This window comes from Gobius niger (assembly GCF_951799975.1).
Source record: "Gobius niger genome assembly, chromosome: 9".
NCBI classification, from domain to species: Eukaryota; Metazoa; Chordata; class Actinopteri; order Gobiiformes; family Gobiidae; genus Gobius; species Gobius niger.
Genome location: NC_136860.1, coordinates 33,118,088 through 33,145,900, shown reverse-complemented (window position 1 = coordinate 33,145,900; position 27,813 = coordinate 33,118,088). Strand labels below are relative to the sequence as shown.

At 39.1% G+C, this 27,813-nt stretch overlaps 1 protein-coding gene across 1 annotated transcript; it reads left to right on the top strand.

Moving 5' to 3' along the window:
- The first annotated feature begins 820 nt into the window (after window positions 1–820).
- stam2 (signal transducing adaptor molecule (SH3 domain and ITAM motif) 2) lies at window positions 821–18,398 on the top strand. Its single transcript, XM_079563533.1, has 14 exons — window positions 821–955; window positions 3,192–3,276; window positions 3,491–3,566; window positions 3,893–3,988; window positions 4,662–4,808; window positions 9,693–9,762; window positions 10,038–10,239; window positions 10,991–11,085; window positions 11,178–11,260; window positions 11,373–11,460; window positions 11,566–11,620; window positions 13,041–13,188; window positions 17,610–17,773; window positions 18,005–18,398. The coding sequence occupies exons 1-14, from the start codon at window positions 916–918 to the stop codon at window positions 18,174–18,176; spliced, it is 1,521 nt and encodes a 506-aa protein (XP_079419659.1). The 5' UTR covers window positions 821–915; the 3' UTR covers window positions 18,177–18,398.
- The last annotated feature ends 9,415 nt before the right edge of the window (window positions 18,399–27,813 follow it).

Below are 27,813 nucleotides of genomic sequence, written 5' to 3'. Positions count from 1 at the left end.
TGAAAGAAAATACTAAGTGCGTTTTCTGAAGTTTTCTAATAGAGCCATATTCAAGTATAAAAGTTGTAATTTAGATTTGAATGCCAGTTTTCGGTAATTTATCACCTTTGAATGGAAATAAGTAATTTCATGGCAGAAATATGACCAAGTTTGTTTCAGAAAATTTCAATCAAAGACAAAGCAAGGTTTAAATGTGAGAGTTTATTTGTTTTGACGTGCTCTGCGTCAGGAGTGGCCCAAGAGAGGACCCTAATTCACATATTTGTTGTGCAGATTTATTTGTTTCCAGGTAAAAGCACATATTAAGATTGCATGTAAGCCCAAAGAAAAATTAAAAGGATCAAATGCAGTTTCACAAATGTTTATGGTTGTCATTGTTTTTCCACACCAAGTACCACACCATAAAATATTTGACCTTCCAAGTGCCACCAGATCTGGGTTAATATCAAAACGTCGTCCAGCTGATTTAATTTAGATTCAATTATGGCTGAACTGGATACAAACCATGTCTAAAGCTGAGAAATGCCTGCAGTACTAAAGCGTAAATAAATGTATCTCTTTTAAAATGAATAAAATCTGAAATCGCAGGTTCTTCTTTTCACCACTAGAGGTCAGGCTTTCACCAAGAACTGCCCAGTCAGTCCACAATCATATCACAAATTATACAAACAAATTTGATCGTTCATTGTTTTTTTAAAATCAAATCTGTATATTACGACCAAAAACCTCGCAGCAATATCAAGGTTTTATCGGCTAAATAAAATATTTCAGGCGATCTCCAGGGCAACCAAGTTTCCGGAAGTGCAACTGGTGCTGAACACGGAAGAGACGTTTGTTTAGGTTTAGTTTCGTGGAGATATTTGTGTTTATTTCCTCTAATAGTTGGATATTTTTTTGCTCATTTTAATCGTCAAGATGCCTTTATTTGCCCAAAATCCGTTTGATCAAGATGTCGGTAAGTGATGTCTTAGTTTTTGTCTCGTTTTGTCAAAGAAGATCCACGATGAGGCAACAGGAGCTAACTTAGCATAGCCTGAGTTGGCTCGTTGTTGTACTTTGTGTAGTTTTGATAACGGTTCAACGCGTGCCTTTGTCATTCTGCCGTGAAATATGAATGCTATAAGTCATGATTGAAAGCTTGGTGTGGTAGAATGATTCGTCCTTTTAAAATGTTTGCCAGTTTAAAGGTCATGAGTTGTGTTGTTGGCCATTTAAAGCACTACATCTAAACCAAGGCGTGTGTCAACAGTTACCCAAGCTAGCTCAAGCGAGTTCTGATCATTTTCCTGGGATGATGAGCTCATCATAATACATGGCAATACAATAGAATAGATGGACACAAATACAGCTTTATTTGGTAGTTTACAACCTCAACCGTTCCCAGACATGACATTTCACGCGTGTCTGTCACGTCAATAATATGCTGCTGTTACTCGCACACAAAAGCCTAGTCACATTATCTGATCAGCTGACTCTGCTGTCTCGTGGTCAAATGATGCAGTATGATTATAACATTAAGCTGTGGTTGCAGATCAAGTGTCATGTCCATTGTCCAAGCTAGTCTTATTGTTGATGAGCAGTTCAGAATAATGTCTGGAGAGATCAACCTCACAAAGCCAAAGTACTGCCTTGTACTAGGTGACCAATGCAAAGTACATCATTTGCATTTTGCTGTTTACTTGCAAAGTAACTGTTTGCTTTAACATTGAATTTCATTTGTATCACAAAGAGACATGATACCTACAGTCAGTGTTCATTTTGACAACATATTTTATTTTAGTTTTAGTTTTAGTCTTTTGACTAAAATGTATTTTAATTTTAGTCAAGATTTAGTAAAAAAAAAACTTTTCAATTTTAGTCTAGTTTTAGTCGACTAAAATTGCATGTCAAAAGTGGACTAAAATGAAGACTAACTTAGTCGACTTATATTTATAATATTCATTTTAGTCATATTTAATCTTGTTCCTCTGCTTCATGGAGCTGCTCCACATGAATAAAGCACAGACCTGTTCATTTGGCAGTGAATTTAAACGATATGAGGCTTTTTCAGACGGTCAATAGAAGTTTGGATGATTTTAGTCTCTCCTTTTCATTTTTATTTAGTCTTATTTTAGTCGACTAAAATATAACTTTGACTAAAATTAAGACTAAATATTTTAGTCGACGAAATTAACACTGCCTACAGTACAGGCCAAACGTTTGGAAACTTCCTTCTATTTCAAAACAGAGTGAACACATACAGAAATGTGTTTTAAGCAAAACAATGTTGACATAAATTCCTCAGAATCGCCGCCTGTCGGTTTGATCACTGCTTTTCACTTTTAACATTTGAAGTTAGCTTCACGATGTCGTCACAGAAATGGTTTGGACTTCTCAAACATGTGGAAAACTATCTCAGAAGACGACCTTATGAAGCTCATGGAGAACATACCAACAATTAAGGGCGGCAATTTTGAAGAATTTAGAATAAAACACATTTGGAGTTATTTCACCTGTTTCTGTTCCCTTCATAATCCCATGTGTTCATTCATAGATTAGCGCCTTCAATGAGAGTCCTAGTGTGTTGATAATGTTGAAAATAAAGAAAAGCCAAGACATAAAAAGTGTGTTCAAACCTTTGGCCTGTACTTGTTTTTAACCGCTTAACCCCCACCTGAACCGAGCACATTTTCTCCAGTTTGGCTTTACCCAGATCTAAAAGTTTCTTGAAGAAAGTGTCAAAATAGTGCTGAAAACAAGGATGAAAATGCAACAATAAAGTGACAAAAACTTGACCAAAAAGCGTTAAAAAAGATGCTCTCCAGACAAGAAGCTTTGAACTGGAGAAAATACACTTGGTTCAGGCGGAGGTTAATAGGTTAATGCCAAGTTCATTTTTTTCACTTAATTTCCAACCGACTTGTAATGCATGAGTTCACATCTCCTGTAGTTCTACTCCTCAGAAGTCCATATAAAGTCCATTAAAAAAAAAAAAACATGTTAAGTCTGGTGATTCATGTCTTACTGTAAAGATAAAATATTACCACACACATGCCGGTTTGCTCGAGTCAACATAGATCCGGTATGTGGGTCAGAATGAGGCAATGGTCTTGAGACTTTAGGCCTTGGGAAATTCACGTCCTTTGAAAAAAACAAGTAGAAAACTGTATGACATAACTGACATTGTATATTTTCTCCTTTTTCAATTGTAGAAAAGGCAACTAATGAAACAAACACAACGGATGACTGGGGCCTTATTTTGGACATATGTGACAGGATTGGCTCAACACCAAATGGGTAAGAACTTATAGGTATAGACTAAAATTATATGTAGTTGGTGTATAGCATATAAAACTTAACTTAAATCGAGGCTTAGCTATTAGCATGGATACAATTTTACCCGCAGATTTCACCTTTGCAATTTATTCTTTTATATGAGACATACTTATTTTCTAAATTTAGAGTAACAAATGTATACTCACTGTGTCTATGTTCTGTTTTTTTCTCTCAGACCAAAGGACAGCCTGAGATCTATCATGAAAAGAGTCAGTCACAAAGTGCCCCACATCGCTATGCAAGCCCTCAATGTGAGTTGCTTTTCCACACACACTGTTGATAATTACATTTTCTTCAAATCCCTCCTAATTGAACTGGGCTAGTGATTTGTGCTGCTTCACCGCCACCTAATAATACTTTTCTATTATCGAAGTAGGAAATGTACAGTAATAGGTCAGCTGTTGTGTTTTATTTTTGAGTCACAGCCCCAGACACGTTTATTTTTAGCTCTCCATCATTTTAACTGCGGAGCCCCATTAGCAAAAATCCTTCATACTTGAATAAACACAGTCAGTATTGCGGATACATACTGTTCGTAAGGACTTGCTGACCAGATTGTTTTTCTCTTTACTTGCAGTTGTTGGGGGCTTGTGTTTCAAATTGTGGCAAAATATTTCATCTGGAAATCTGCTCCCGAGAGTTCGCCAGTGAAGTTCGAAGTGTCCTAAACAAGGTATGTGCTCCAAAGTAGGGCTGCTCGATTATTGAAAAAATAATAATCACGATTATTTTTGTCATAATTGAAATCACGATTATTCAAACGATTATTTGTTGCCTTTAAAAAAAGTATTTATCTTATTTATTAATAAAAAATAAAAAAACATGCTGAATATCTTCTGTTTTCTGAGCAGTCATAAAAGTACAAATGATTTCAAGTTTGCCTCGATTAAGGAGAGGTCTCTGTTTCACACCTGCCCCCTGCTGGCCAGCCCTCACACCTGCACAAGTAAACTGAGCAGCGCGGCCTGATGACATCATCACACAGCGCCGTTTGTTTTTATGTCAGGCAAAAGCATGAGCCATGGCACGTGAAATACGAAGGGGAAATAATCCCAGCGCCATGAAATAATGCAAGTCTGCTTTGCAAAAAGAAATGAAAAAGATTTTTTTTTTTTTTTTTTCCAATTATGCTAATTTTGTAATCGTTTAGTGTAATAATCGTAATCGAATTTCGATTAATTGCACAGCCCTACTCCAAAGTCTTCTTAATTTTTTCCTACTGTCTTTGAGCAGCAAAACTTATGCCTTTATATTTGAAGATGTTGCTCAAATAGTCAAATCTAAATCCAACTTATTATGTGGCCAAAGTATGTATTTTATGTATCATTTTACGTTGTCTTGTGTAGGCCCATCCCAAAGTGGGTGAAAAACTAAAGGCACTGATGATGGAGTGGGCAGAGGACTTTCAGAAAGACCCACAGCTCAGCCTGATCTCGGCCACAATCAAGTCTCTCAAAGAGGACGGAGTCACTTTTCCATCGGCGTCATCACAGGTGGGAAAAAGTCTCAATGAATCATAGCAGTGTGTGATGAGGATTGTATTATTATGACAGGGTGGTGGACATGGTGGTGGGACAAGGATGGGAGCTCCAAACACCATTTTTCACAAATACTCCTATTACGTTTATGCTGCATATTAAGGCGAGACACTGCAGGTGAATAGGGAAAAAATTTAAATTTAGAGATATCAATTTGAAACTTTTGCTTAAATGTGAGAAAAAAATACTGTCATTTTATCTTTTCATATAAGAACAAGGTGTTTTATGCCTAAAAATGCCCCAAATTTCCCATCTTTTCAGCGACGAAATCTGAATAATGGATAGAGCTACATTCAAATTTATGGTTTCATTTTATTGATAAATGAGTTACCAAGACTTTCTCAGAGGGGATTCTGGATTTCTTGTTTAGTTTTAAAATAAGCTGTTTTTTAGTGGAAAAATTTGTAAAAATGTAATTTTCGCCTTATATTGTGACATTCAAAACTCAATAAATGGGGCTAGGGATTAGACAATAAAAAATCCCTCTGAACAAATCTTCCAAGTATTGTTCAGTCCAAGGCTGGAAAATTTGAAGTCTTTAGGTCCGATTGACGTGGACATAGTATCGCCACAATGACAGAAAAATGGGTTTTGAGAAAAAGGCCCTTGAAATTGCATTGTCCCATATAAGTCTATGGGGGAACATTGAATCAGCGCAATATTTAAACATGTTATTGTGAAGATTAGGTTTTTGGTTTTTTTTCCGGGTGAAAGCTTGTATGTTTAGAGACCAATTTGGCCCAAAACCTGAAAATTTAAAAAATTGACTTTTGCCTGTAGTGTCTCCCCTTAAGAAATTAGGGGGCGTGGCAAAGGCAAAGGATATTTATTCTAGGGACCAGATTTGATCCTGGGCCTGACATTGCCTACCCCTGTACTGAAAACATCATTTCTAACTCTAAATGAAAGTCTGCTTGTCATAAGTTTGCACTGAATATGGAAAGCACTTTGGGGCAGTACCCTGTTTTTAAATGTGCTATATAAATAAACCTTGACCTTGACCTTGATAAGTGTCTGGTGAACATATTTTTTTAAATCTAAAAATCCATTATGCCACTATACCTATACAGCGCTGCATTGTCCGTGTGTTTGAATTATCTGGCCCAAATAACACACTGGACCGGCTTCATAGTGCAGAGCAGTCTCCTTGTCTGATTTTATGTAACAGCTGTTTGTGTGTCAAGGGCTGAACTGGACTTTGCCTCTGTAATGTTGACCTACAAGTCCCAACTCAGGGGAAAATATGTGCCATCGCATTTAGGGCACGTTAGTTTAACGTCTTACCACCCGCCTAAACCATTCGGTCCTCTTTTGGCTGTGTAACACCTCATTTGAAAGCTAAGACCCACAAAACTGATCTTTTTCCTTGCGTTGTTGCTGTGTTGTTGAGTTTTTGCGACAATTTTTGTCACATTTTTGTTGAATTTTTGTCACATTTTTGTTAGCCTGGCTAACGCCAGACTAAAATCACAAGTGATATTTAGTCTCATGCGTCTGCACGTAGCCACAGCCAATCGCATCATCGTATGAGATGACGTATGACGTACCCGCTGTAAACTATCGAGCTAAACTATTTAGAACACGGCCTAAAGCTCGATCAAAAAATACTATTGTGTCTGCTGCTGTCATGTTTGATCCGTAAATAAACTTTTTTTTTTAAATCCGTAAATAAACTACAAGCTTTCGTATATCGTCCCGCCTCGTTCTGTGATTGGTTCCCAAATCCACGCGAAATGTCGGCCATGGTCCCCAGGCTGCTGTGCAGTTCGAAATGATTCGAGCGCACACAGCAGCCTGGCGTTAGCCAGGGTACATTTTTGTCACATTTTTGTCACATTTTGTTGAATTTTTGTCACTCTTTGGTTGAGTTTTTGTCACATTTTTGTCACATCTTTGTTGAATCTTTGTCACATTTTTGTTGAATTTTTGTCACATTTTTGTCACATCTTTGTTGAATCTTTGTCACATTTTTATTGAATTTTTGTCACATTTTGTTGAATTTTTGTCACATTTTTGTCACATCTTTGTTGAATCTTTGTCACATTTTTATTGAATTTTTGTCACATTTTGTTGAATTTTTGTCACATCTTTCTTGAATTGTTCTCACATTTTTGTTGAATTTGTCACATTTTGTTGAATTTTTGTGACAATTTTGTTGAATTTTTGTCACATTTTTGTTGAATTTTTGTCACATTTTTGTTGAATTTTTGTCACATTTTGTTAAATTTTTGTCACTCTTTGGTTGAGCTTTTCTCACATTTTTGTCACATCTTTGTTGAATTTGTGTCACATTTTTGTTGCGTTTACATCCTTGTTTTCTACTCATTTTTTGTGGCTGTTTGGTGCTTTTTTCCCAAGAAGCTTTTTGATTAGGGTAAAGCCAAACTGGAGAAAATGGGATCCATTCAGGTGGGAGTTAAAAGGTTAAAGCAGTGTTGTGTGGGAGTCAGTATTATACATTATATATTAAAAAAATCAATTGTCATTCAGCTGGGTCCAAATGCCATACATTTAGAGAACGCTTTCACATGTTTGCGCCTCCTCAGCTGTAACCGTGTCTCATACAGTATATTCAAAGCAGTGGACAAAATAATGTCATTCAGGGAGATGTTTATCTCGCAGGCAAATGACAAAGCAAATTCTCTGTATGTCTTCCAGTGGAGAGGCAGCGGACAGTTGTAGCTGGTGCAGTTCCAATATAGCAGTAGTGATGCTGCTCATACAAAAAACCAATGGCACTGAACAAACAGTGCCCGCCTCAAAACCCCTTTGTTTCTGGAAGTAACACACGCTTTTCACATAGACTTTTCCACCCACATTCACTTGACAGGTTGATGTTATATATGCAAAAGTACATGAAAATTATACACATTAATGCGCACAGAAGCGATCATTAGTTGCTGACAAGTCCTTTTGAAGTGACAGGCAAAGCGTTCTGAATTCCAAGAACAACCCAGTACAGATAATGGATTGAAAACCTTTCTCTACATCAGGGGTAGGCAAGTTTGTGTCATGGAGGGACGATTTTCTTCATTTCCAAAACGCCAAGTACCGAAACTCACAATTGTAGCCCAAAGTAAAGCACCTTTTTTTCTACAAATGTAAGTTTTGCAAATATTATATAACCCAGTTTGGTGTTTTGCTGGGAAATGTGAAAATATTGACATTCACATTTTAGAGCCCTTTTCACGTATTGGGTCTTGATTTATGAAAAAATGTCTCTTAAAAATTCTCTTGGGGGCCAAAGGTTTTATGCTGCAGGGCCGAATTTGCCCCCCGAGCCTTACGTTGCCTACCCCTGCTCTACATTCTAATACATTTTTAACATTTAACCAGTATTTAACAGTGTTTTTTCTGTGTACACCGTGGCCTTTTGTCCACCTTTCCTCCTCCTCTGCCCTGAAGCTCTGCAGGTCCATTAACATAATGTCACCAGAGTCTGACGACGTAACCTTTAGCCGCATTAGCTTTCGTATTGTGCACATATAGTTGTGTAATGTATCGGCGTGAGCTGAGAGCAGGTGACACACAGGCAGCAGGTATGACATTTAATCTCTATGAGCTCAGAGCAGGCACAGCGGAAGAGGACGCCACGCTGAGCCCACGCCGCTGGCCGTTCATCTGTTTGCCCGTGACATCTGCAAACACGCGTGGAGGAGGGAGCGAGTTACAGCCAGAAGCTCTATTTAACCTCTTAACTCCCGCCTGAACCGAGAGGATCTTTTTCCTCACGTTATCAGATTTTTATCCATCATTTATTTGTTGGGTATTCAACTCATTTTTGTCTTTTTTTTTGTCACATTTTTGTAAAATTTTCGTTATTTTTTTAATCAAATTTTTGTGATTTTTTTTGTCACATTTTGTAATTTTTTGGTCATTTTTTATCACCTTTTTGTAATTTTTTCGTCCATTTTTTGTCAATTTCTTGTGACATTTTTGCCACTTTTTCATCCATTTTTGGTCACTTTTTTGTCAATGTTTTCTCACTTTTTTGTCACATTTCCATCATTGTTTTCGTCTCAGTGTTGTTACTATTTTCACAGCTTAGTTTAATTTTTTTAATCAAATTTTTGTCATTTTTTTGTCACATTTTTGTCATTTTTTTGTCAATTTTTTGTCAATTTTTTTGTCATTTTTTTGTCAAATTTGTATCACATTTTTGTTATTTTGTTGTCATTTTTTGTCACATTTTTGTCATTTTTTAATCAAATTTATATCACATTTTTGTTATTTTTTGTCATTTTTTGTCACATTTTTGTCTTTTTTTGTGTGTCATTTTTTCAATACATTTTTTGTCATTTTTTCAATACATTTTTTGTTATTTTTTTGTGACATTTTTGTCATTTTTTTGTCACATTTTTGCCACTTTTTCATACATTTTTCGTCACTTTTTGGTCAATGTTTTCTCACTTTTTTTGTCACATTTCCATCATTGTTTTCGTCTCAGTGTTGTTGCTTTTTCACACCTTTTTTCCAGAAGCTTTTGGACTGGGGTAAAGCCAAACTGGAGAAAATGTGCTCGGTTCAGGTGGGAGTTAAGGGGTTAACACACAAGACCTGTTAACGATACTGAAAATAGAACTTCTTTAAAGCCATTAACATTGCTCCCGTGTCAAAAACATACCTGGAGTAGATTTAACTTTGCCCATACAGGTTTCCGTTATCCCAAAAGCAGGTTCTTAAATCCCACTTATGCGTATGTCAACGTTAAATGGGGTTCAGTAACCAAAGTTCAGTTCCCTTTGTGAACTGTAGGTGACGTATTCTGCACCAAAGTCGCTGTAATTCTTATTCATCATTATTAATGTATTGCCCTTCTCTTTTTCACATGGACTGCAGGGGTCCAGCTCAAAGGTCAGCACTCCCGCTGCTGCACCCAAAGCATCAGAAGAAGACGACCTCGCCAAAGGTACCACATATTCCCGTTTGTTTACTATTTAGACGAGACGCTGTCGGTGAATAGAGATCATTTTAAACAAGGTACATTATGTGTATATTAAATTGCAAATATTTTGAGAGACAAAAGGGCAGGTGGCAGGACTCTGTGAAATGGGTGCGTAGTGGCATCTCCCTCTCCAGCCCTGTCCAGATCATTGTTGTTGAGCCCGAAACACGACAGCCTTACAGCAAACAGACGACAGATTCACCGCTGTAATAATGTTTTTTCCCCGTTTTCGTCTCCAGCCATCGAGCTGTCGTTGCAGGAGCAGAAGCAGCAGGCCGAGACGCGCCCGCTCTCCGCCACCGCCGACCCGCCGGCCTACAGCGCAGTCGCCGCGGCGACCAAAGAGGCGCAGAAAGTCCGGGCGCTTTACGACTTCGAGGCGGCGGAGGACAACGAGCTCACGTTCAAGGCGGGAGAAGTCGTGCTGGTTTTAGACGACAGGTAAAATGGAAATGATTTGGACTTGGACTGAATTCGGTTGTGGTGGAGTTGGTTGATATTTTCACCCCTTAATCGAGCAAATCTAAAAGCTTCTGAACTGGAGCTTACAGCCTATAGCCAGTGTAATGCCTCATTTAAAGGCTCCTTTTCTTGAGATGTGTTATCACTTTTTTCATCTCATTTTTGTCACCATTTTTGCTGCACTTTTATCGCTTTCTGTGTCACATTTTGTCGTATTTTTTGTTAGTTGATTGTTTTTATTGCGTTGTGTGTCACATTTTTGACACTTTTCTATTGAGTTTTTGTCATTTTTGCAAAACTTGTCAAGCTTCTTCTTTTGGCTTTATCACATTTTCGTAGCTATTACGTACATTTTTTTTTGTCACGTTTTTGTTTCGTTCTCACTGCGTTTTTTTTGTAGCGTTTTGGCCGTATTTTGCTTTTTTTGTGTGTAATGTAACTGTGATCAAGCAGCAAAAACGTGATAGAAACACAACTGAAAAACGGATGAAAATGTGACTGATCGTAATGTGGAAGAAGCTTATATTAGTTTGGGAGGTCTTAGCTTTCAAATGTGCCGTTACACCGTGTTGCTCAACTGGAGAAAATGCACTCGGTTAAGGTGGGATTAAGAGGTTAATAGCATTACTGAAAACAATAGCATATGGACACTTTATGGCAGGGGGATCCAAAAAACTGATAATAAAACAACATGACAGTGTAGTTTACATGATTGTTTGCGTTTTCACAGTGACCCAAACTGGTGGAAAGGAGAGAACCACAGAGGAGTTGGACTTTTCCCTTCAAACTTCGTCACAAGCAACCTCAACGCTGAACCAGAACCAGGCAAGTCTTCAGCTTTCAGATCAAAAAATGATATTGGACATCCCTAGACATTTACTCCTCACTCAATTAAACCTTTGCCTGTTTCCTTGCAGTCCTCTTTGTCGACAAGGCCGGCACTCCCGAACAGACCAGCCTCGAAACCAAAGCCGAGCCTGAGCCTGTTTTTATCGATGAGGTAAAGCGGCTGCCAAGGGTCTTCTGCAAAGCCACATTCAGATAAAACTTCCACTCAATTCACTCTGAGTAATGCATTTAATTTGTTTTAATCTGCCTCCTCTTGTTCCCAGTCGAAGATGGACCGAACGCTGGCCCTGTTGCAGAACGCTGACCCGGCAGATCCCAGCCCAGACTCCTCGGAGCTTCTGCAACTGGAGGGTACGAGGCGACGCTGCATTACATCTGCTTTAGATCAATTCACGATGCCTTTATTCTTGCTGTTGAAAATGATCTGAGTTTTTCCTCCTTCTGTAACTCAAACAGGAGCGTGTGAACAAATGAACCCCATGATCGATGAGAAACTGCAGGAGATTGACAGGTAATAAGATGTGAACACAGAACAGGTTTGACAAAGACAAAGATCCATCTCTGTTATGATGTTCACAATTCTGCGATATTGCTTTGGGGCCGAGGTGTCCAAACTTTATTCATCACTTTATTCACAATTATGGGAAAAGCCCAACAGCTTATAACGGATTTCTTCAGTCCTTTCTTGATCGCTCATCCAAGGCTTGATAAGTCACATTTTAGATACATGTTCTTTAGAGCTGAACATTTTGGACAGAATCTGCAAACTTTTAGGTTCATAAAGTGGAGTATAAGGACAAAATAAAACTTTTTTTGTTGAAGTAGGATAATTAGACAAGCCTTTTTGATGCATAAGTAGCTATTTGTCGTTTTTGTTTCATACAAAGTACCTCATCGTGTGAAAAGAATGGAGACTCCTGGTTTACAATATGTAGTTCATACAAGTGCTTTGTCTTTCATGTCATGTGTGGCTCAGATACAGAAGTGTGTTTGGTCAAAAGATAATGTGATTAATTGCAATTAATTAAAACATTTTCCTCACTCTCTTGTCACTTTTTTGTGGCTTTTTTGTTGTGTTATTGTTGCTTTTGCAGCACGTTTTTGTCGCTTTTTTTGTCAGTTTTTGCCACTTTTGTGCTGCTCTTTTTGTGGCTTTTTCATCACTTTTTAGTCCTCTGTTTTTGTCACTTTTTTCTTCTGTTGTTACTTTTTCATCACTTTTTAGTCGTCTGTTTTTGTCACTTTTTTTCTTCTGTTATTGTTGCTTTTTCATAACTTTTTAGTCGTCTATTTTTGTCACTTTTTCTTCTGTTATTGTTGCTTTTTCATCACTTTTTAGTCGTCTATTTTTGTCACTTTTTTCTTCTGTTATTGTTGCTTTTTCATCACTTTTTAGTCGTCTATTTTTGTCACTTTTTCTTCTGTTATTGTTGCTTTTTCATCACTTTTTAGTCGTCTATTTTTGTCACTTTTTCTTCTGTTATTGTTGCTTTTTCATCACTTTTTAGTCGTCTATTTTTGTCACTTTTTTCTTCTGTTATTGTTGCTTTTCCGACACATTTCCGGCGCTATTTTGACACTTTATTCAAGAAGCTTTTAGACTTGGAGAAACTGGAGAAAATCTGCTCGGTTAAGGTGGGGGTAATGGGCTGATGCTTTTTTGTATGGTCACATAGTTTTAATATGTAACAGGAAGAATGTAATACACTACGTTATATAGGAAGCCGTTTAACTAATTATGAGGGAAGTGAAGTAAATACACTTCATCCCACTCCCCTTTTTTACTCTAATGTAATTTATGTCCTGTGTTGTATTAACATTGTTTTCCTTTCTCTTTCCCAAAAATACAACCTAAACTTACTGATAGCTCTCATGTGAGATAGCTTGTGATCTACCTTTGTGTATTAAATCTCTCTCTCTGCTTGTTGTAGGAAGCACTCTGAGTTGTCGGAGTTGAACGTGAAAGTGCTGGAGGCTCTGGAGCTTTATAATAAACTGGTGAATGAGGCTCCGTACTACGCTCCCTACTCAAAGATGCAGCCGCAGTACGCTCCCACAGCGGCCACCATGTCCATGCCGGTAAGACACGCTGACTCGAGTCCAGTCAAGTGACATTTAACCCCTTAACTCCCTCCTGAACCGAGCACATTTTCTCCAGTTTGGCTTTACCCCAGTCCAAAAGCTTCTGGAAAAAAGCTGTGAAAATAGCAACAAAACTGAAACGAAAACAATGATGGAAATGTGACAAAAAAGTGAGAAAACATTGGCAAAAAAGGGATGAAAAGTTGATGAAAAAGTGGCAAAAATGTCACAAGCAATTGACACAAAATGGACGAAAAAATGACCAAAATGTGACAAAAAATGACCAAAATGTAACAAAAAAAAAGACAAAAATGTGATAAAAAATGATGATTTTTTTTTTTTAAATGTGACAAAAAATGACAAAAAAAAATGACAAAAATGTGACCAAAAAATGACAACAAATGTGATAAAAATGTGATAAAAAAATTGACGAAAAAATGACAAAAATGTGACGAAAAATGACACAAAAAAAAGACAAAAAAGTTGCAAAAATGAGTTGAATACCCAACAAAAATAAATGATGGGAAAAAAAATCTGATGACATGAGGAAAAAGATCCTCTCGGTTCAGGCGGGAGTTAAGTGGTTTATACTGTTCACTATCACACATAATGGTTCGGATTTGTGTTGTCGATATGAGAGATTATGGAAAAGTCTAGACTAAATCAAAATATTGGTTTTCAATAGTCCAAACCCTTCAGCCCTTTTCAAATATTTCATTAAGTACACCACACTTACGTTCATACACTGATATAAGCAGATATTGGAGGCATGATGGGTCAAGTGTCTTGCCCACTGTCAGTAGTCAGGATAGACCTACAGACCTTCGGGTATATTATGAGCTTCTGGCCTGAGAATCCCTCAAAAAGGAGCTCTGTATTTATATTGATTACATTAAGATATGTAGCTTTTTTCCCATTTGGCCGTTACTATTTACTATTGATGATGACAATTACAACAGTTTATTATTTTATCAACACACAAATTCTAGGGTATTCTATTCTTCCTCAACATTGTTTGGAAAGCCATCAATTTTAAATCTGTTCTTTCATCTCCGCTAAAATATGTTGTATGTACCCTCAAACCCTTATAGTGGTAGTCTGGAAGTCTAAATGTATTACAAATTTTTTAAAATGTGCAAAATCGGCCACCTGGTCTAGCATTTTGATACCTCTAGTCTAGAGTCTAGTATCCTCCCACGTCCCTCCTAAGCTTTTTCTGTGAACCAGCCTGTCAGGTCCAATCAGGATGCGGGGGAGGAGCTTGATCGCTTCCTTTTTAAAATGTTCTTCCTGCTCTCCTCACTTTGCAAACTAAGAAGGGCTTCTTTCTGGTTAAAGCAGTACTAAGTAACGTGTTTACCTTAATAAATCCTTTCCGTAGTCCCTGTGGGGGTAATACAAATGTTTATGGGATGATTGGAGAGTCTTTCATCTCCCCCTGGTGTCTCTGGACAGAAAACCATGTTTGCAACTTGACTGCCACCGGACCGGAGCAAGCAATACACACTAATGGAATCACGAAGAAGAAGCTAACATGCTAACGGGCAAAGCTAACTGCGGGCTAGCGTAACTTTAAACAGTATTTACGGCCAAGTTTGAGTGAAAAAAAATATTTCCATTGTATAATTGGATGCACAGTAACCCTCTCTCCCTTCGCCTTTCCTGTCAGCGTAGTATTTACTCTCCAAGACAATTAATAAGTTAAAAAATCGTAACTTGCTACTACACCTGCAGTTGCGCTTTTGGCCTCTAGGGGGAAGAGTTACTTAGTACTGCTTTAAAGAGTCGAGGAATTTACAAATTTCACTCTATCTCTCCTTACTTTGCAAACTTACAGACTATCACTTTAATGTGGTGGAGGGGTTTGAGAACTCGAATGATCCTGGGAGCTACCTGTACGTTGTCGGGGGCTTCGTGCCCCATGGCAAACCGGTTAGAATCATGAGATCGTCCTTCTGTGGATCCACCACCTGCAGGGGGAGCCGTAGGGGCCGGTGCAATGTGATTTGGGCAACTCGGACAGCTGCCCCAGCAACGGACAACTGGAAGAAAATGGATGGATGGATTTATCCTATATAACGTCATTCCACAGTGTCTTTTTTGACAGAGGAAAAAAACCTACCAGTTCCTTCTGAGGCCTCCTCTAAAGCTCAGGTTAACGAGGTGCTGCTGCTCCAGGGACGTTTAATGATCACCATCGATAAATCAATGGCTAACTCACTTTCACTGCGCTGCTAATGGTTCACAGTTTAAATATTAATGACTGCAGCTTATAAGCAATTGATAAGCTAGTTTCCAATTTTCTACCTGCAGTTGTTCTCAGAGTCCAACAGTAGTTTTAACATGCCAAATAATCAGCTCTTTCCACATTATTAGTATCGTGTTGCCTTGGCCTATACACCAGCGTTTGTCTCGTTGATATTCAGCCCGCCCTCGCTCCCTGGAGAGGAGGACGAGGAGGAGGAGGAAGAGGAGGAGGAGGACGCTGCTGGCTTTTCTGGGCACTTGCAGTTTTCTCTATAATGATTGATAACACTGTCTGTCCCCAGAGATTTAGAAAAATGTCCACTTCACTGGCCCGGCCCACGCTGTTTATTCCGTCCTTTTATCTTTTTTTTTTTCTCTCATTTTTTACTGCCGACCGTGAAAGCATCGACAGGCTGTTCTTGCACCTGCTGTGGTTTTAGCATAAAGAGTGCTTACATATGGTGCTGTTTCAGGCTTCAGGCTTTGTCTACCGTGGCAAAACTTTAGCTTTGAATCAAGTGCCTCCAGCTGTTTTTTTCGGACTTTAGTTAATCTGCCTGGATGTTTCAAAGTTTGCTTCAGTCGATCCTCCTCATACGGGGCTTTCCCAGATGCTCAGAGGCAGCGGGGCCGTCGATCTGTGCCATCGGCCCCTTAAAGCGTAAATAAAGTCAGTAAATCTGTGTCAAGTGTGTCAGAGGTACATGCTGAGGGGCCTGCTGCTGAGCGCTATCCTTATCATCAGCACAAGTTAAAACGCTCTCTTTGACCCATTTAAATTCACTGGGAAAACACTCTGCAGCCTCTTGTTGTTCCAAAATAGTTTTAAGATGCCACTTCATCCCGTTTCTCCTTTGTAGATTAATCAAAATGTAACTATAATTGCATGGTTCCTAATTCATTAAACAATAAACTAATACTGGTTTAGACCAATACAAAATATTTTTTCTTTTGTATTGGTCTAAACCAGTATTTCCCAAGGTCCGGAGCATCTACGTATCTCACCAAAAATCCCACTCGGGGCCCCCAGTAATTGCAGCTGACTCCATTCAAAATAATTTGTGTATTTTTTCATCCTAAAATCACATGTTAAGTAACAAATTACTGGAGGATGATTACCGATTTAAAGTAGTACAAATCTAAACATATTTGTAAATTTCTCTTCATACTGTACATGTTTTTTTTATTCATTATTATTTCCTGTTCTGTAGACATGTTTTGGGGCCTTCCCACAGTACTGCTGAGGCCCCCACTGGGCTCCGGACCCCACTTTGGGAACCATCAGTGTAAACGGTTCACAAGTTTTATGTCATAAGACTCTATGGATAGAAGATTTTTTTTTCTTTTTGCAGGAGACGTATTTCTTAATCTGCATCATTCACTTGACCTTTCACTTTGCAATTTATATATATTTTCTTATTCATGGTAAAGTAAAGCAACCTCTCCCTAGAGATGAGCAGGCAATGTCCTGCTCCCACGAAGAGTAACATTTTTATTGTGCCATTTTTTATGAATGAAAACATCTGTCACTTTAAAGCAATACTTAGTAACTTGTTTACCTTAATAAATCCATTCCGTAGTCCCTCTGTGGATAATACAAGTGTTTATGGGATGATTGGGGGGTCTTTCATCTCCCCCTGGTGTCTCAGCAAACCACAATTGCAACTTTCGCCGCCTACAGGTCAGAGGCGCAATACACACTAAGGAAATCATGAAGAAGAAGCTAACGGGCTAACGGGCAAAGCCAACTGTGGGCTAGCGCCACTTAAACAGTATTTACAGCCAAGTTTGAGTGAAAAAAAAAAAGATCTCCATTGTGTAATTGGATGCACAATATCCCTCTGTCCCTTTGTCTTTTCTGTCAGCGTAGTATTTACTCTCACTGACAATTAATAAGTAAAAAAACGCAACATGCTACAACACCTGCAGTTGCGCTTATGGCTATATGCAGGAGTGAAACGGGTATATAATTCATTTGCTTGAACAATTCGGATGGACAAATCAGGTGGTACCCCAGTTTTAATAAATGCTTCTATTGTGTTCTGTTTATTAAGTGAAATATTGCGCAGTTTGGCTTTAAGTGATAATAATTTGTTCACCAATTCAAAGGAAATGTACAGAATGTTCCTCGCTTCACATCACACGCTGCATTGTAATATCTGTGTGTTTAGCCTCAGTACATGGGCCCGGCCGGAGCTCCGTACCTGCCCACGGCGATGCCCCAGGGACCCCCCGCTCAGACCTACTCTCTGCCCAGTGACCAGCCCTCTCCGCTCTGCTCGCTACCTCCCAACGCGTCGGCCCCTCCCACCAGCCAGCCGCAGCCGTACATGAGGTGAGGACATTATATAGCGTCGGAATGAGTCACTTCCACTGACGGCGGCTGGAGTTAATAAGAACGAGGAGAATGTGACACATTTCAGCAGGGATATGTTTGAAAGAGCGATCGATGACTCACTTGATGTAGGTCTGCACAGTTTTAGCCAAATGAAAAGCGCTCAAAGCTTCACGACTCAGCTCCGTTTCAAATAAACGTTTACAAATGCCTTCTTGTTTGTGTCCGCAGCAGTGGGATGAACGCCCAGTACATGACCCAAGCGCCGTACGCCCCTCAGAACATGGACATGACCTACCACAACCCCCAAATGCCCCCAGTGTCCTACCCCATGGCCCCCCCGCCCCTACAGACCGCCCCCCAGCAGCAGCACGCAGCCTACTACCAACAACCGCTCCTTTAAAACACCTCTCGTTTCCCCCCCCCATCTCTCTCTTTCTATCTCTGTCTTTTTTGTAGCACTATTTCTATTTGTAGTGAAGGGCTTGACATCGACGTGCGCAAACTGGTCGAGCAAAACGACAAGGTCACCCCACAACGCCGTAAGCTGCCTGAGCCTTCCTACAAATACACACTTCTGTTGGCCAATGGTTTCCTGGACCTGTTTGAGTTGATCTCATACAAATGCACGGGGAAGCCAAGCCCTATATTAAAGTGTGGCGAGGCATGATAAGCCCGTTTCATGGCATTTATATAATTTCTCTATCATTAACGTGTTATAGATGATATTTAGTGGTCATTCCGAAACCACGAAAAGCAGACATGTATCTGTTTTTGATTTAGCATTTAGCTCAGAGGATATATATGCTAATTTGTATCTTAAGTAAAATCTCAAAAGGCCTGTGTAGTTATTAATGATTTGTGACTAGGCTTTGACCTCACCAGAATGTCTGGATCGTTTGTAAATAGGGATGTTTGATGGCTAAATGCTAACGGCTGTAGGAAAGATAAATCGACCAGGCTAACTAATGCTAACAAGTGCTAGCGAGTTGATGGCTAGCTTGCTGTCCACATATGTAATTTCTATGTGTTACCTGACAACCTATCCATACTGATCGACCTTTTGGGCAGGTTCAGACCAGTGTTACTTTTGACGACTAAAATTGGACTAAAACTAACTTAAACGTTTTTAATGAGACTCAAACTATGACTAAAATGATCAGATATTTTAGTCGACTAAAAAAAGACAAAATAAGAATGAAAGGGAGAGACTAAAATCATCCAAACTTCTATTGACCGTCTGAAAGAGCCTCAGATCATGTAAATTCACTGCCAAAGGATCAGCGCTGAGCTTTGTTCATGTGGAGCAGCTCCATGAAGCAGAGGAACAAGATTAAATATGATTATAATGAATGTTATCAATGCAAAGTTGACAGATATATTTTTGACTAAAACTAGACTAAAATTGAATTACATTTTCGTCAAAAGACTAAAACTAAATTAAAATATGTTGTCAAAATTAACACTGGTTCAGACATCGTATATATTATGTTTGTGCCATCAGGGAAGTAAATAATCCAATGATGGAATAGCCTGGTCATTTAGTATATGAGGCAGTTAAGGTACTTAAAGGAACACGCGCTTAATCAGGCTATAGGTCACGTTCCTGAAGCTGCGCTCTACAGTGGGACCATTGGTACATTTTTCTTCTTCTTCTCTCAGGACTGTTAAAGTCACAGAGGGCAAAATACAGCAGCGTGGTGTCCTGGGAGAGCATCAAAGGAGGCAAATGAAAGTTGTGAGACTGCAGCAAAACGATCACGAGCTGAGGCGAGAATGCGAAGGGGAGGGAGCAGGTGCTTTTGAGACAGGTTCGGTGAAAGCCAGAGGTAGGAACTGCAAATAGCACATTAAAATTGAGGCTGGGCTGATTCTGTCGATCACACTCCAGATCAAATGTAACGGGCTCGGGTGGGGGCCATGTACCGGACACCCCACGGCCCGGTTGTAGGTTGGGGACCCCCGGTTTATAGGATGCTACTCGTGTGTATTTCAATACGAGTGAGAATCCTAAATGGTTAACGTCGTTTAGCCGCAGCAGCCAGTTTGCAAACGAGTTAATGTCAAGCCCCTCTGGTAGTTTTAGGGATAAATATTAAGACTTTGGGTACAGCTGATATGTGAATAATGTGTGGGATACTGCTTGCGTGCACGTCTTTGTCATGTCAATCGCACGGACATTTTCTTTTATTCGCCCAATGCTGGTTTTCTATAAATATCTTTATGTAAAATAGCCGTCGGGCGCGTCTGCTCCATTATACTACCGTGCAACGACAAGAAATTATAGTTTGCATATGATCGTCCGGTGTGTTGTGGAAATGGCCGTCTTCAAAGCGCCCTCTCGTGTGCTAATGGGGAGCTACTGTGTCAGTTTTCTGATTTGCTTTTCTTCAAACCCACAGATAGTCAATCTTTTCATGAAACATTACAAAAACTCACACTACCAAGCCGCAATGATAACTTTTTCCAATGCAGGAGTGGAAATTAGTCATTTTGTTTATCAATACAGTAGCCTACTATGTAAATAAGATGAGTATTGAAATGAATTGACTACCTTGCCCTTTAAAGGAATACTTCTATCAATACTTAGTGCCTAATTGGCATTTTCCCTGCAGCTTCATAGCATCCTGATATGTTAGATGTGAAATAATCAGGTCAATTTCACCACACGCTGAGCTCTTCCCACAGAGATTTAAATCTTGCAACCCCAAACCCTAATTTCAAACAATACAGCGATTTATAGTATAACTCGTCAGCCATTTTTGTACAAGGGTGTTGAGAGTTTTTCCTGTCGGACACAATTTTGAAGAGTTTTGACCATTCAGAAGATAGATACAGACGGCATCTCGTCATGGAAGGGGGCGTGGCTTCACCAAGGGGGAAAATAGAATCAATTTTCCCTCTTTCTGGTGGAATATCAACTTATTTATCACATACAAATCAAGTCAAGTGTAAATCGGGCCCATATGGATATTTTCTCACAGCAGATTGTTCAGTAGAAGTGAAAAAACGGCAGTTGTAGCTAGCGCTAGCTAACCGTTAGCATTAGCCCGATGCTAACTCCGTTTTTTTTATGTATTTATGGACTGTTGAACCACTTTGCTCCTCTCCATGACTTTGTATCTTTATTTAGTAGAAAACTATATTCATAATTCAGCATTTGTTAAAGTAGTTTTTCAATAATTAGAGAAAGTTTTTCAAAATTGTTTTCCCCCTTAACTGTTTTCAATGGACGATTCCAGAGATGCCGTCTGTATCTATGGCTGATTGTCATGGCAACAGTCCTACATCTACACAGCCGAAGCTGCTACACTTTATCTTTTCAATTCTTTACCCCCGTTTATCAACCCCAGTCTAAAAAACGCTTCGGGTAAAGTCGAGAGGCGCTCGTGTCGCCGTAATGTTCTACGCTGCTTTTCAAATAGGAATTTTGCAAACGTGTATCAGAAAATTGTATAGACATCCCAAATATTTTCTCATAACTTTGCTGCCTTCAATGTTAGTTCGAAATATTTAAGATCAGTGTGTGTGTGCGTGTGTGTTTATAAATATATATATATATCTGTTTAGGCACGATCTGTTTCTAGTCATTGCAAAAAAGAAAGACTGAATGTGCAATGATTATTAACGGGGTCATTACCTAGGATTTGTTGTATGATTTTTTTTTTTCTTTTTGCATCAATCTTATTCAAGATGTCATGGTATGTATTCGCCAATGTTCATTCTCAATTACGCCTTTGATTGGAATGTCGTCTTTACAGTAGTGCAGAAATGTGTGTGTGTTTTACTTTGACGTCCGTGATGCAGTTGTGAAAAGGCTGCGGTGATATGAAGACATTGCGGCAAAACCCATCGGTCACTGTGCTGAATCTGAGTGAATGGGGTCCACGAATAGCCTGCAGTTTTATCCAATGTCATTGTTTGGAGCAGCAGACAGGAGCGTTGGACCAGTTTATGGCTTCTATAGGACGCCAGATGCTTTTCATGTTAGTTCCACCACTCATGATCATTTTAGTTGTTTTATGCAACTTATCTCGTCACTTACACTACCGTTACAAAGCACTTTTTAACTGTACTGCATTTCGGCGTGCGATTTGAAATGCTTTAAAGGGGGAGTATTATGCAAAATGGACTTTTTCAAGCTTTACATCATGTTATTATGTCATTCCCTCATTAAAAACATGCCTCATGTGTTGCCTTGGCACATTCACATATTTTTGAGTAATCTGTAAAAACTCTGATGGCGGCCATTTTAGGGATAGGTTTGCCTGAGTCCTCCTAGGAACGCCCCCACCTCCTGGAGACGCCTCCTGGAGACGCCTCCAGGAGGTCATTTTTTGTCACATTTTTGTCATTTTTTTATCAATTTTTTATCAAATTTGTGTCATTTTTTGGTCATTTTTTTGGTCATTTTTTGTCACATTTTCATCAATTTTTCGTCACTTTTTTGCCAATGTCTTCTCGCTTTTTTGTCACATTTCCATCATTGTTTTCGTCACCAGCCGAGTAACCAACTCCCCACTGATGCCACAGACAGTGTGTGGAGGGGGCGTGTCGGAAAGGCTCAGAGGTTCTTAAAGAGACACAGGCCTATTTCAAGACATTCACTACAGCCATTTTGAGAGAGCAATTTCATACAAGGCAGTTATTCTAATTTACTGCATTTACAGACCAACAGAAGGTTTTGTCATCTTTGTAGTGTGATATAGACTGGTGCTCTGTGATTGAAAAAAGCATAATACCCCCTCTTTAAGACTGTTTAGTTTAGTTATTGTGAAAGATGAATGTAATAACAAATTGTGTCCTGCATTCGGAGCGTTGAAATATTTTATAACAAGTATCAACTGACAGCTGATTGTTACATTACGTAGGTGTTTGTTTGTTTTGTTTTTTCCCAGGGAGGCACGTGAATTGCTCCTGTCTGCTCTTCCAAACTCGACATGCATCATATCAATGTTCTAAACTGTCCCATTTCAGTTTTTTCATTGCTTTTTTTTATCCTCGTTTGTCTGTTCTGTGTCCCTCCTCTGCCTACGAAGCCCCACCCACTACTCTCCTTCCGTAAATAGATTTCCCATCCATTTTTCCCATATACTATTACAAAATATGAGGGCCTTGTATATTACCTGTAAAATACTTTGTTTTTGCCCATCTGATATTGACATTTGCACCTTAGCTTTGTGAACGTTTATCTACCACTGGATGCCTTCTTCTTCTTCTTCTTCTTCTTCTTCTGTAGAAATCTTCACTTTTGGAGAGTTACTTCTGTCAGAATTGTATAAATCTGTATATTTAAACTATTCCAGAAAAAAATAAATGAATGGGATTTTAGAACCTGCTTTTGTAATGGCAAAATAATAATAATTTGAAATAAAAAATGTACAAGAGTGCACGCTCCGTTTTATGTGTGTATGAGGACTTTGTGACCACTGCAAAGGTTTGATCAGGCTGTTTGTTTTTTACACACTTGAGTCGTGATTATCGGAACGTCTTGATCAAACAGGGTCCGTTGCAGCATAAAAATTAAACTAGGAACTGAAGACAAGCAAATGTAATATCCAAATGAACAATCAGCAGTGAAGCAGATGGATACTGGTTGATCAAGGTTTCCCCGTCTTAGACTTTCCTTCTCTGCACAAAAAAAACTTTAAACCAAGTGGGGAAAAAAGACAAACCTCAAAGCAGGGGTAGGCAACGTCAGGCCCGGGGGCCAAATCCGGCCCTCCAGCACAGCACCTCCGGCCCTCAAGATGATTTTGATTTTGATTTTGAGATTATTTACACTAGTCAAATGGTACTTTTAACATTATTAGACTTTAATGGTAGAAAAAAAGGTAGAAATACTGTGAATACACCCAATGAGGTCATATATTATGTACAACACTGGCTTTTGAAGGAAGTGCACTGGAAAAAGAATAATCGTTTTAAGGAAGAAATGACATAAATCTACTTGAATTTACAGATTAAAGCTAAGGTTTGAGTAGATTTGTTCTGGTTTTAGATGAGATAAAACCTTTAGTAGTAGTTTTTTCTCTTGATTCAGATAATTGTGTCATTTCAAGTGAAAAACAATTATTTGTCTGATTTCAAGTGGGTTTTATTCTTGTTCCATTGGCGCTATGGCATTTGTATCTTGGATTAGTTCAAACCAACTCAAATTCAACATAGAAGAACTTTTATTTAAGCAATTTTAAGTAATTTATCTCATTTAAGATGGTCATGTTTCCAGTGTTGTGCTTTACTTTGGGCTAATAATCAGCGGCTTCAGCCCTCGGTCTATTTACAATAAAGAAAATTGGCCTCCACCACCGTTTTTCCATACTGAGATATGTTCTTACCTGAGCTTAGACGAGTTGATGCGTACCTGTCTGGTCTTTGTACGTTTGCTCAGTCAAGCATAAAGACCAAAGATGTTGTTAGCATTTGGACTCTCCCAATGTATTCCTATAGCTCCAAACGGGGGTGAAGTTGGAAGGTACCAAGCTCTTCCACGGGCACAAAGACCAGACAGGTACGCATCAACTCGTCTAAGCTCAGGTAAGAACATATCTCAGTATGGAAAAACTGTGTGCCCTCAGTCACACAAAAAGACCAAAGATGCGGTTACCATATGGCCTCTCGCAGTATATCTAAGTATGTCTAAGCTCAGGTAAGAACATATCAGTATGGAAAACCGGTGGCCTGTTTCTTTAAGGAGAAGGATCGATCCATGGTGACTCAGGCTGGCCTAAGGGAAGTGGGCATAAGTCTGTGTAGCTAACGTCCAGTTTGATTATGATCATACGATATGCCTGACCAAAACAATGGTCACACTAATATTTCCTCTAGCTTTGATTACAGCTGTGTCATTATTTCAAGCTTGTGCGATGTCAAAAGATCCAGTGTTGCATTATTTCTTCACAAATATCGTTTATTGATGATGTGAAGCTTCTGAACTGCTCTTTGTCTGACCCGTCACCTATAGGACCTGTTTGCCCTGGGAGACCCTACAGGGGCACGAAGCCCCCGACAACTGAGCTCCAGGATCATTCGGGCACTCAAACCCCTCCACCACGTTAAGGTGGCGGTTCCAGGAGAGGATCTTTATTCCCTATTTAAGTAAATAGTCTATCTTAAGTGTTTCCAGCTCTAACCCTCTATTCACAGTCCCTCCTCGTCTCCAAACCATCTCAGTCTGGACACTTTATCTCCAAAAGCATTTGATACGGACCACAACTTTCTTATGATGATTACTTCACTTGCCACTATAGTCTTGGAAAATCACTTGTGACAATGAAGCGCAAACTCCCCCGCGAGTCGTCCCTTCAGTGAGTACATTTACGCAATTAACAAGCTCCTGAAATAGACTTGCCATCCAATTAACCGCCGCTTGTTCCTTGTGCTCCTCATGACAGCTGCCAGTGATGGACTCGGCAATCAAATCATCAATTATGGAAGCAGCGTGATTCATATGTACAGATGCCGGAGCTTTAGATAACAACTTTGTTCTAAAAAGGAGACAGACGGCACACAGTAAATACTATAGAATATACGAACAATCTTAGAAGTCTTGGAAGTCTGGATGACTCTCCGCTCACAAGAAAGTCCTGGGTTTCATCCGGAGGCCAAATGAAGGCATCCATTTATGTTCTCCCCATGTCTAGGGTTTCTATTGTTTCCCCCATTTACCCAAAACATGTAGAATGGGTCAATCCTTCAATTTGTCCTAGAAGCTTTTAAGGCGAGACACTGCATGTGTATAGGGGGGGGGAATTTGGAGAAACAGATGCTTAACTTTTACCATAGATTGATGACATTAACCTCTTACCACCCACCTAAACCAAATGCATTCTGTCCTCTTTGGCCATTATATAGGCCTGTGTAACACCTCATTTGAAAGCTAAGACCCACAAAACTGATTTTTTTTTGTTGCTGTGTTGTGTCACCTTTTTTATGTTTTTGGTTTTTTTAAATTATTTTTTTAGTTTTTGTCACATTTTTGTTGAATTTTTGTCATTTTTTGGTTGAGATTTTGTCATTTTTTGGTTGAGTTTTTGTCACTTTTTGGTTGATTTTTTGTCACTTTTTGGTTGATTTTTTGTCATTTTTTTGTTGAGTTTTTGTCACTTTTTGTTTGCGATTTTGTCACTTTTTGGTTTAATTTTTGTCATTTTTTGGTTGAGATTTTGTCACATTTTTGTTGAATTTTTGTCACATTTTTGTTCAATTTTTGTCATATTTTTGTTGAGTTTTTGTCATTTTTTTGTTGAGTTTTTGTCACTTTTTGGTTGAATTTTTGTCATTTTTTGGTTGAGATTTTGTCACATTTTTGTCACATTTTTGTCACATTTTTGTTATATTTTTGTTGAGTTTTTGTCATTTTTTGGTTGAGATTTTGTCACATTTTTGTCACATTTTTGTTATATTTTTGTTGAATTTTTGTCACATTTTTGTTGAATTTTTGTCACATTTTTGTTGAATTTTTGTCACATCCTTGTTTTCTTCTCATTTTTTGTGGCCGTTTTGGTGTTTTTTCCCCAAGAAGCTTTTTGATTAGGTTTAAGCCAAACTGGAGAAAATGGGATCCGTTCAGGTGGGAGTTAAGAGGTTAATATGACATTTAAAGCGAGACACTGCAGGTGAATAGGGAAACTTTTTAGATTTAGAGAGCTCAATTTGAAACTTTGCTGTAGATCCCTGACATTTCATGAACCATGATTGCTGGAGGCTGAAAAGCAGGCCCGAGGGCGATGAGGTGGAGGTGTGACCCTCATGAAAGTGCTCATTGGTAAGTAATGCTGAAATTAGTCTCCCAGGTTGAATTTAAGCCTAAGCTTCATAAATTCATCCATTTTCTTCCACTTTTCCGTTACCAGGTCGTGGGGGTAGCCGTTGGAGCTGCCCAAATCACATTGCACCAGCCCCTTATGGCTCCTCCTGCGGGTGGTGGGTCCACAGAAGGACGGCCTCACGATGCAAACCGGGCCTGTTGGTCTCTCATAAGGGGCTTCTGAACCGCTCTTTGTCTGACCCGTCACCTAGGATCTGTTTGCCCTGGGAGACCCTACCAGGAGCACGAAGTCCCCGACAACAGAGCTCCAGGATCATTCGGCGCTCAAACCCCTCCACCACGTTAAGGTGGCGGTTCCGGGAGGGGGGCTTCATAAATATCAAACAAAAATGTGTTGCAAGTTTTCTTCTTTTCTTATATGTTTTTATGTAAAAATAAGCTGCTTTAGCCTAAATATGCCCCAAATTTTCCATATTTTCAACGAGATCTGAATGAAAGATCGAGTTATTAGGGCTGGAACGATTCACTTTTGTCACGATCCGATACGTATCACGATACTCAGGGGCCGATCCGATACATATTCTGATACAATTCGTGATTATGAGAAATAACATGTTAAACGTAGAATGTGTAAAAAGAAAACAGTCATGTGTCCACAGTTTATAAAGCAAAAGCCGTTCAACATTTATCGAAGTGTTAAGATTGACAGTAACAAAGTGCTGTGTAACTGTTACTGGAAAACAAAGGCGTGCGTGATAAAAATATCGTATCCAGCACTGACCCATTTCAATAAATAAGGACAGACTGGAGGTGCTTAGAAAAAAAGTTGACTTAAAGCAATGTTCCCGGCACACACTGTGCTTAAAGCAGCAGAGACGATGAGTGGTGTTTGTGGTAGTGTTTGTCTGAAAGCCGTGCAGCTGGCGACAAAGAAGCCAGAGACGCGGGATCATCTGTTGTTTGTTCAAGGGAATTCAGAGGATTTTAAAAAAGGAAAGATGCAAACAACAGACAACCCTGTCATAGAAAAAACTTAATCAGCATCAGAAGCAGCACAATGTGACCCCAAATATGAAAAACTCACTGGTTACTTAGGCTTTCTATCGAACCACACAGCAGATTATTCCAAGTTTTTGTGCAAGGTTAACCTCTTAAGTCCCGCCTGAACCGAGAGGATCTTTTTCCTCACGTCATCCAATTTTTTTTTTCCATCATTTTTTTGTTGGGTATTCAACTCATTTTTGTAACTTTTTTGTCACTTTTTGTCACA

Excerpts from the sequence above, each read along its gene's own strand:
- stam2 (XM_079563533.1), top strand. The coding sequence starts at position 916 with ATGCCTTTATTTGCCCAAAATCCGTTTGATCAAGATGTCG. Across the intron at positions 3,277-3,490 it reads ATTGGCTCAACACCAAATGG|ACCAAAGGACAGCCTGAGAT; the intron begins GTAAGAACTTAT and ends TTTTTCTCTCAG. Across the intron at positions 3,567-3,892 it reads TCGCTATGCAAGCCCTCAAT|TTGTTGGGGGCTTGTGTTTC; the intron begins GTGAGTTGCTTT and ends CTTTACTTGCAG.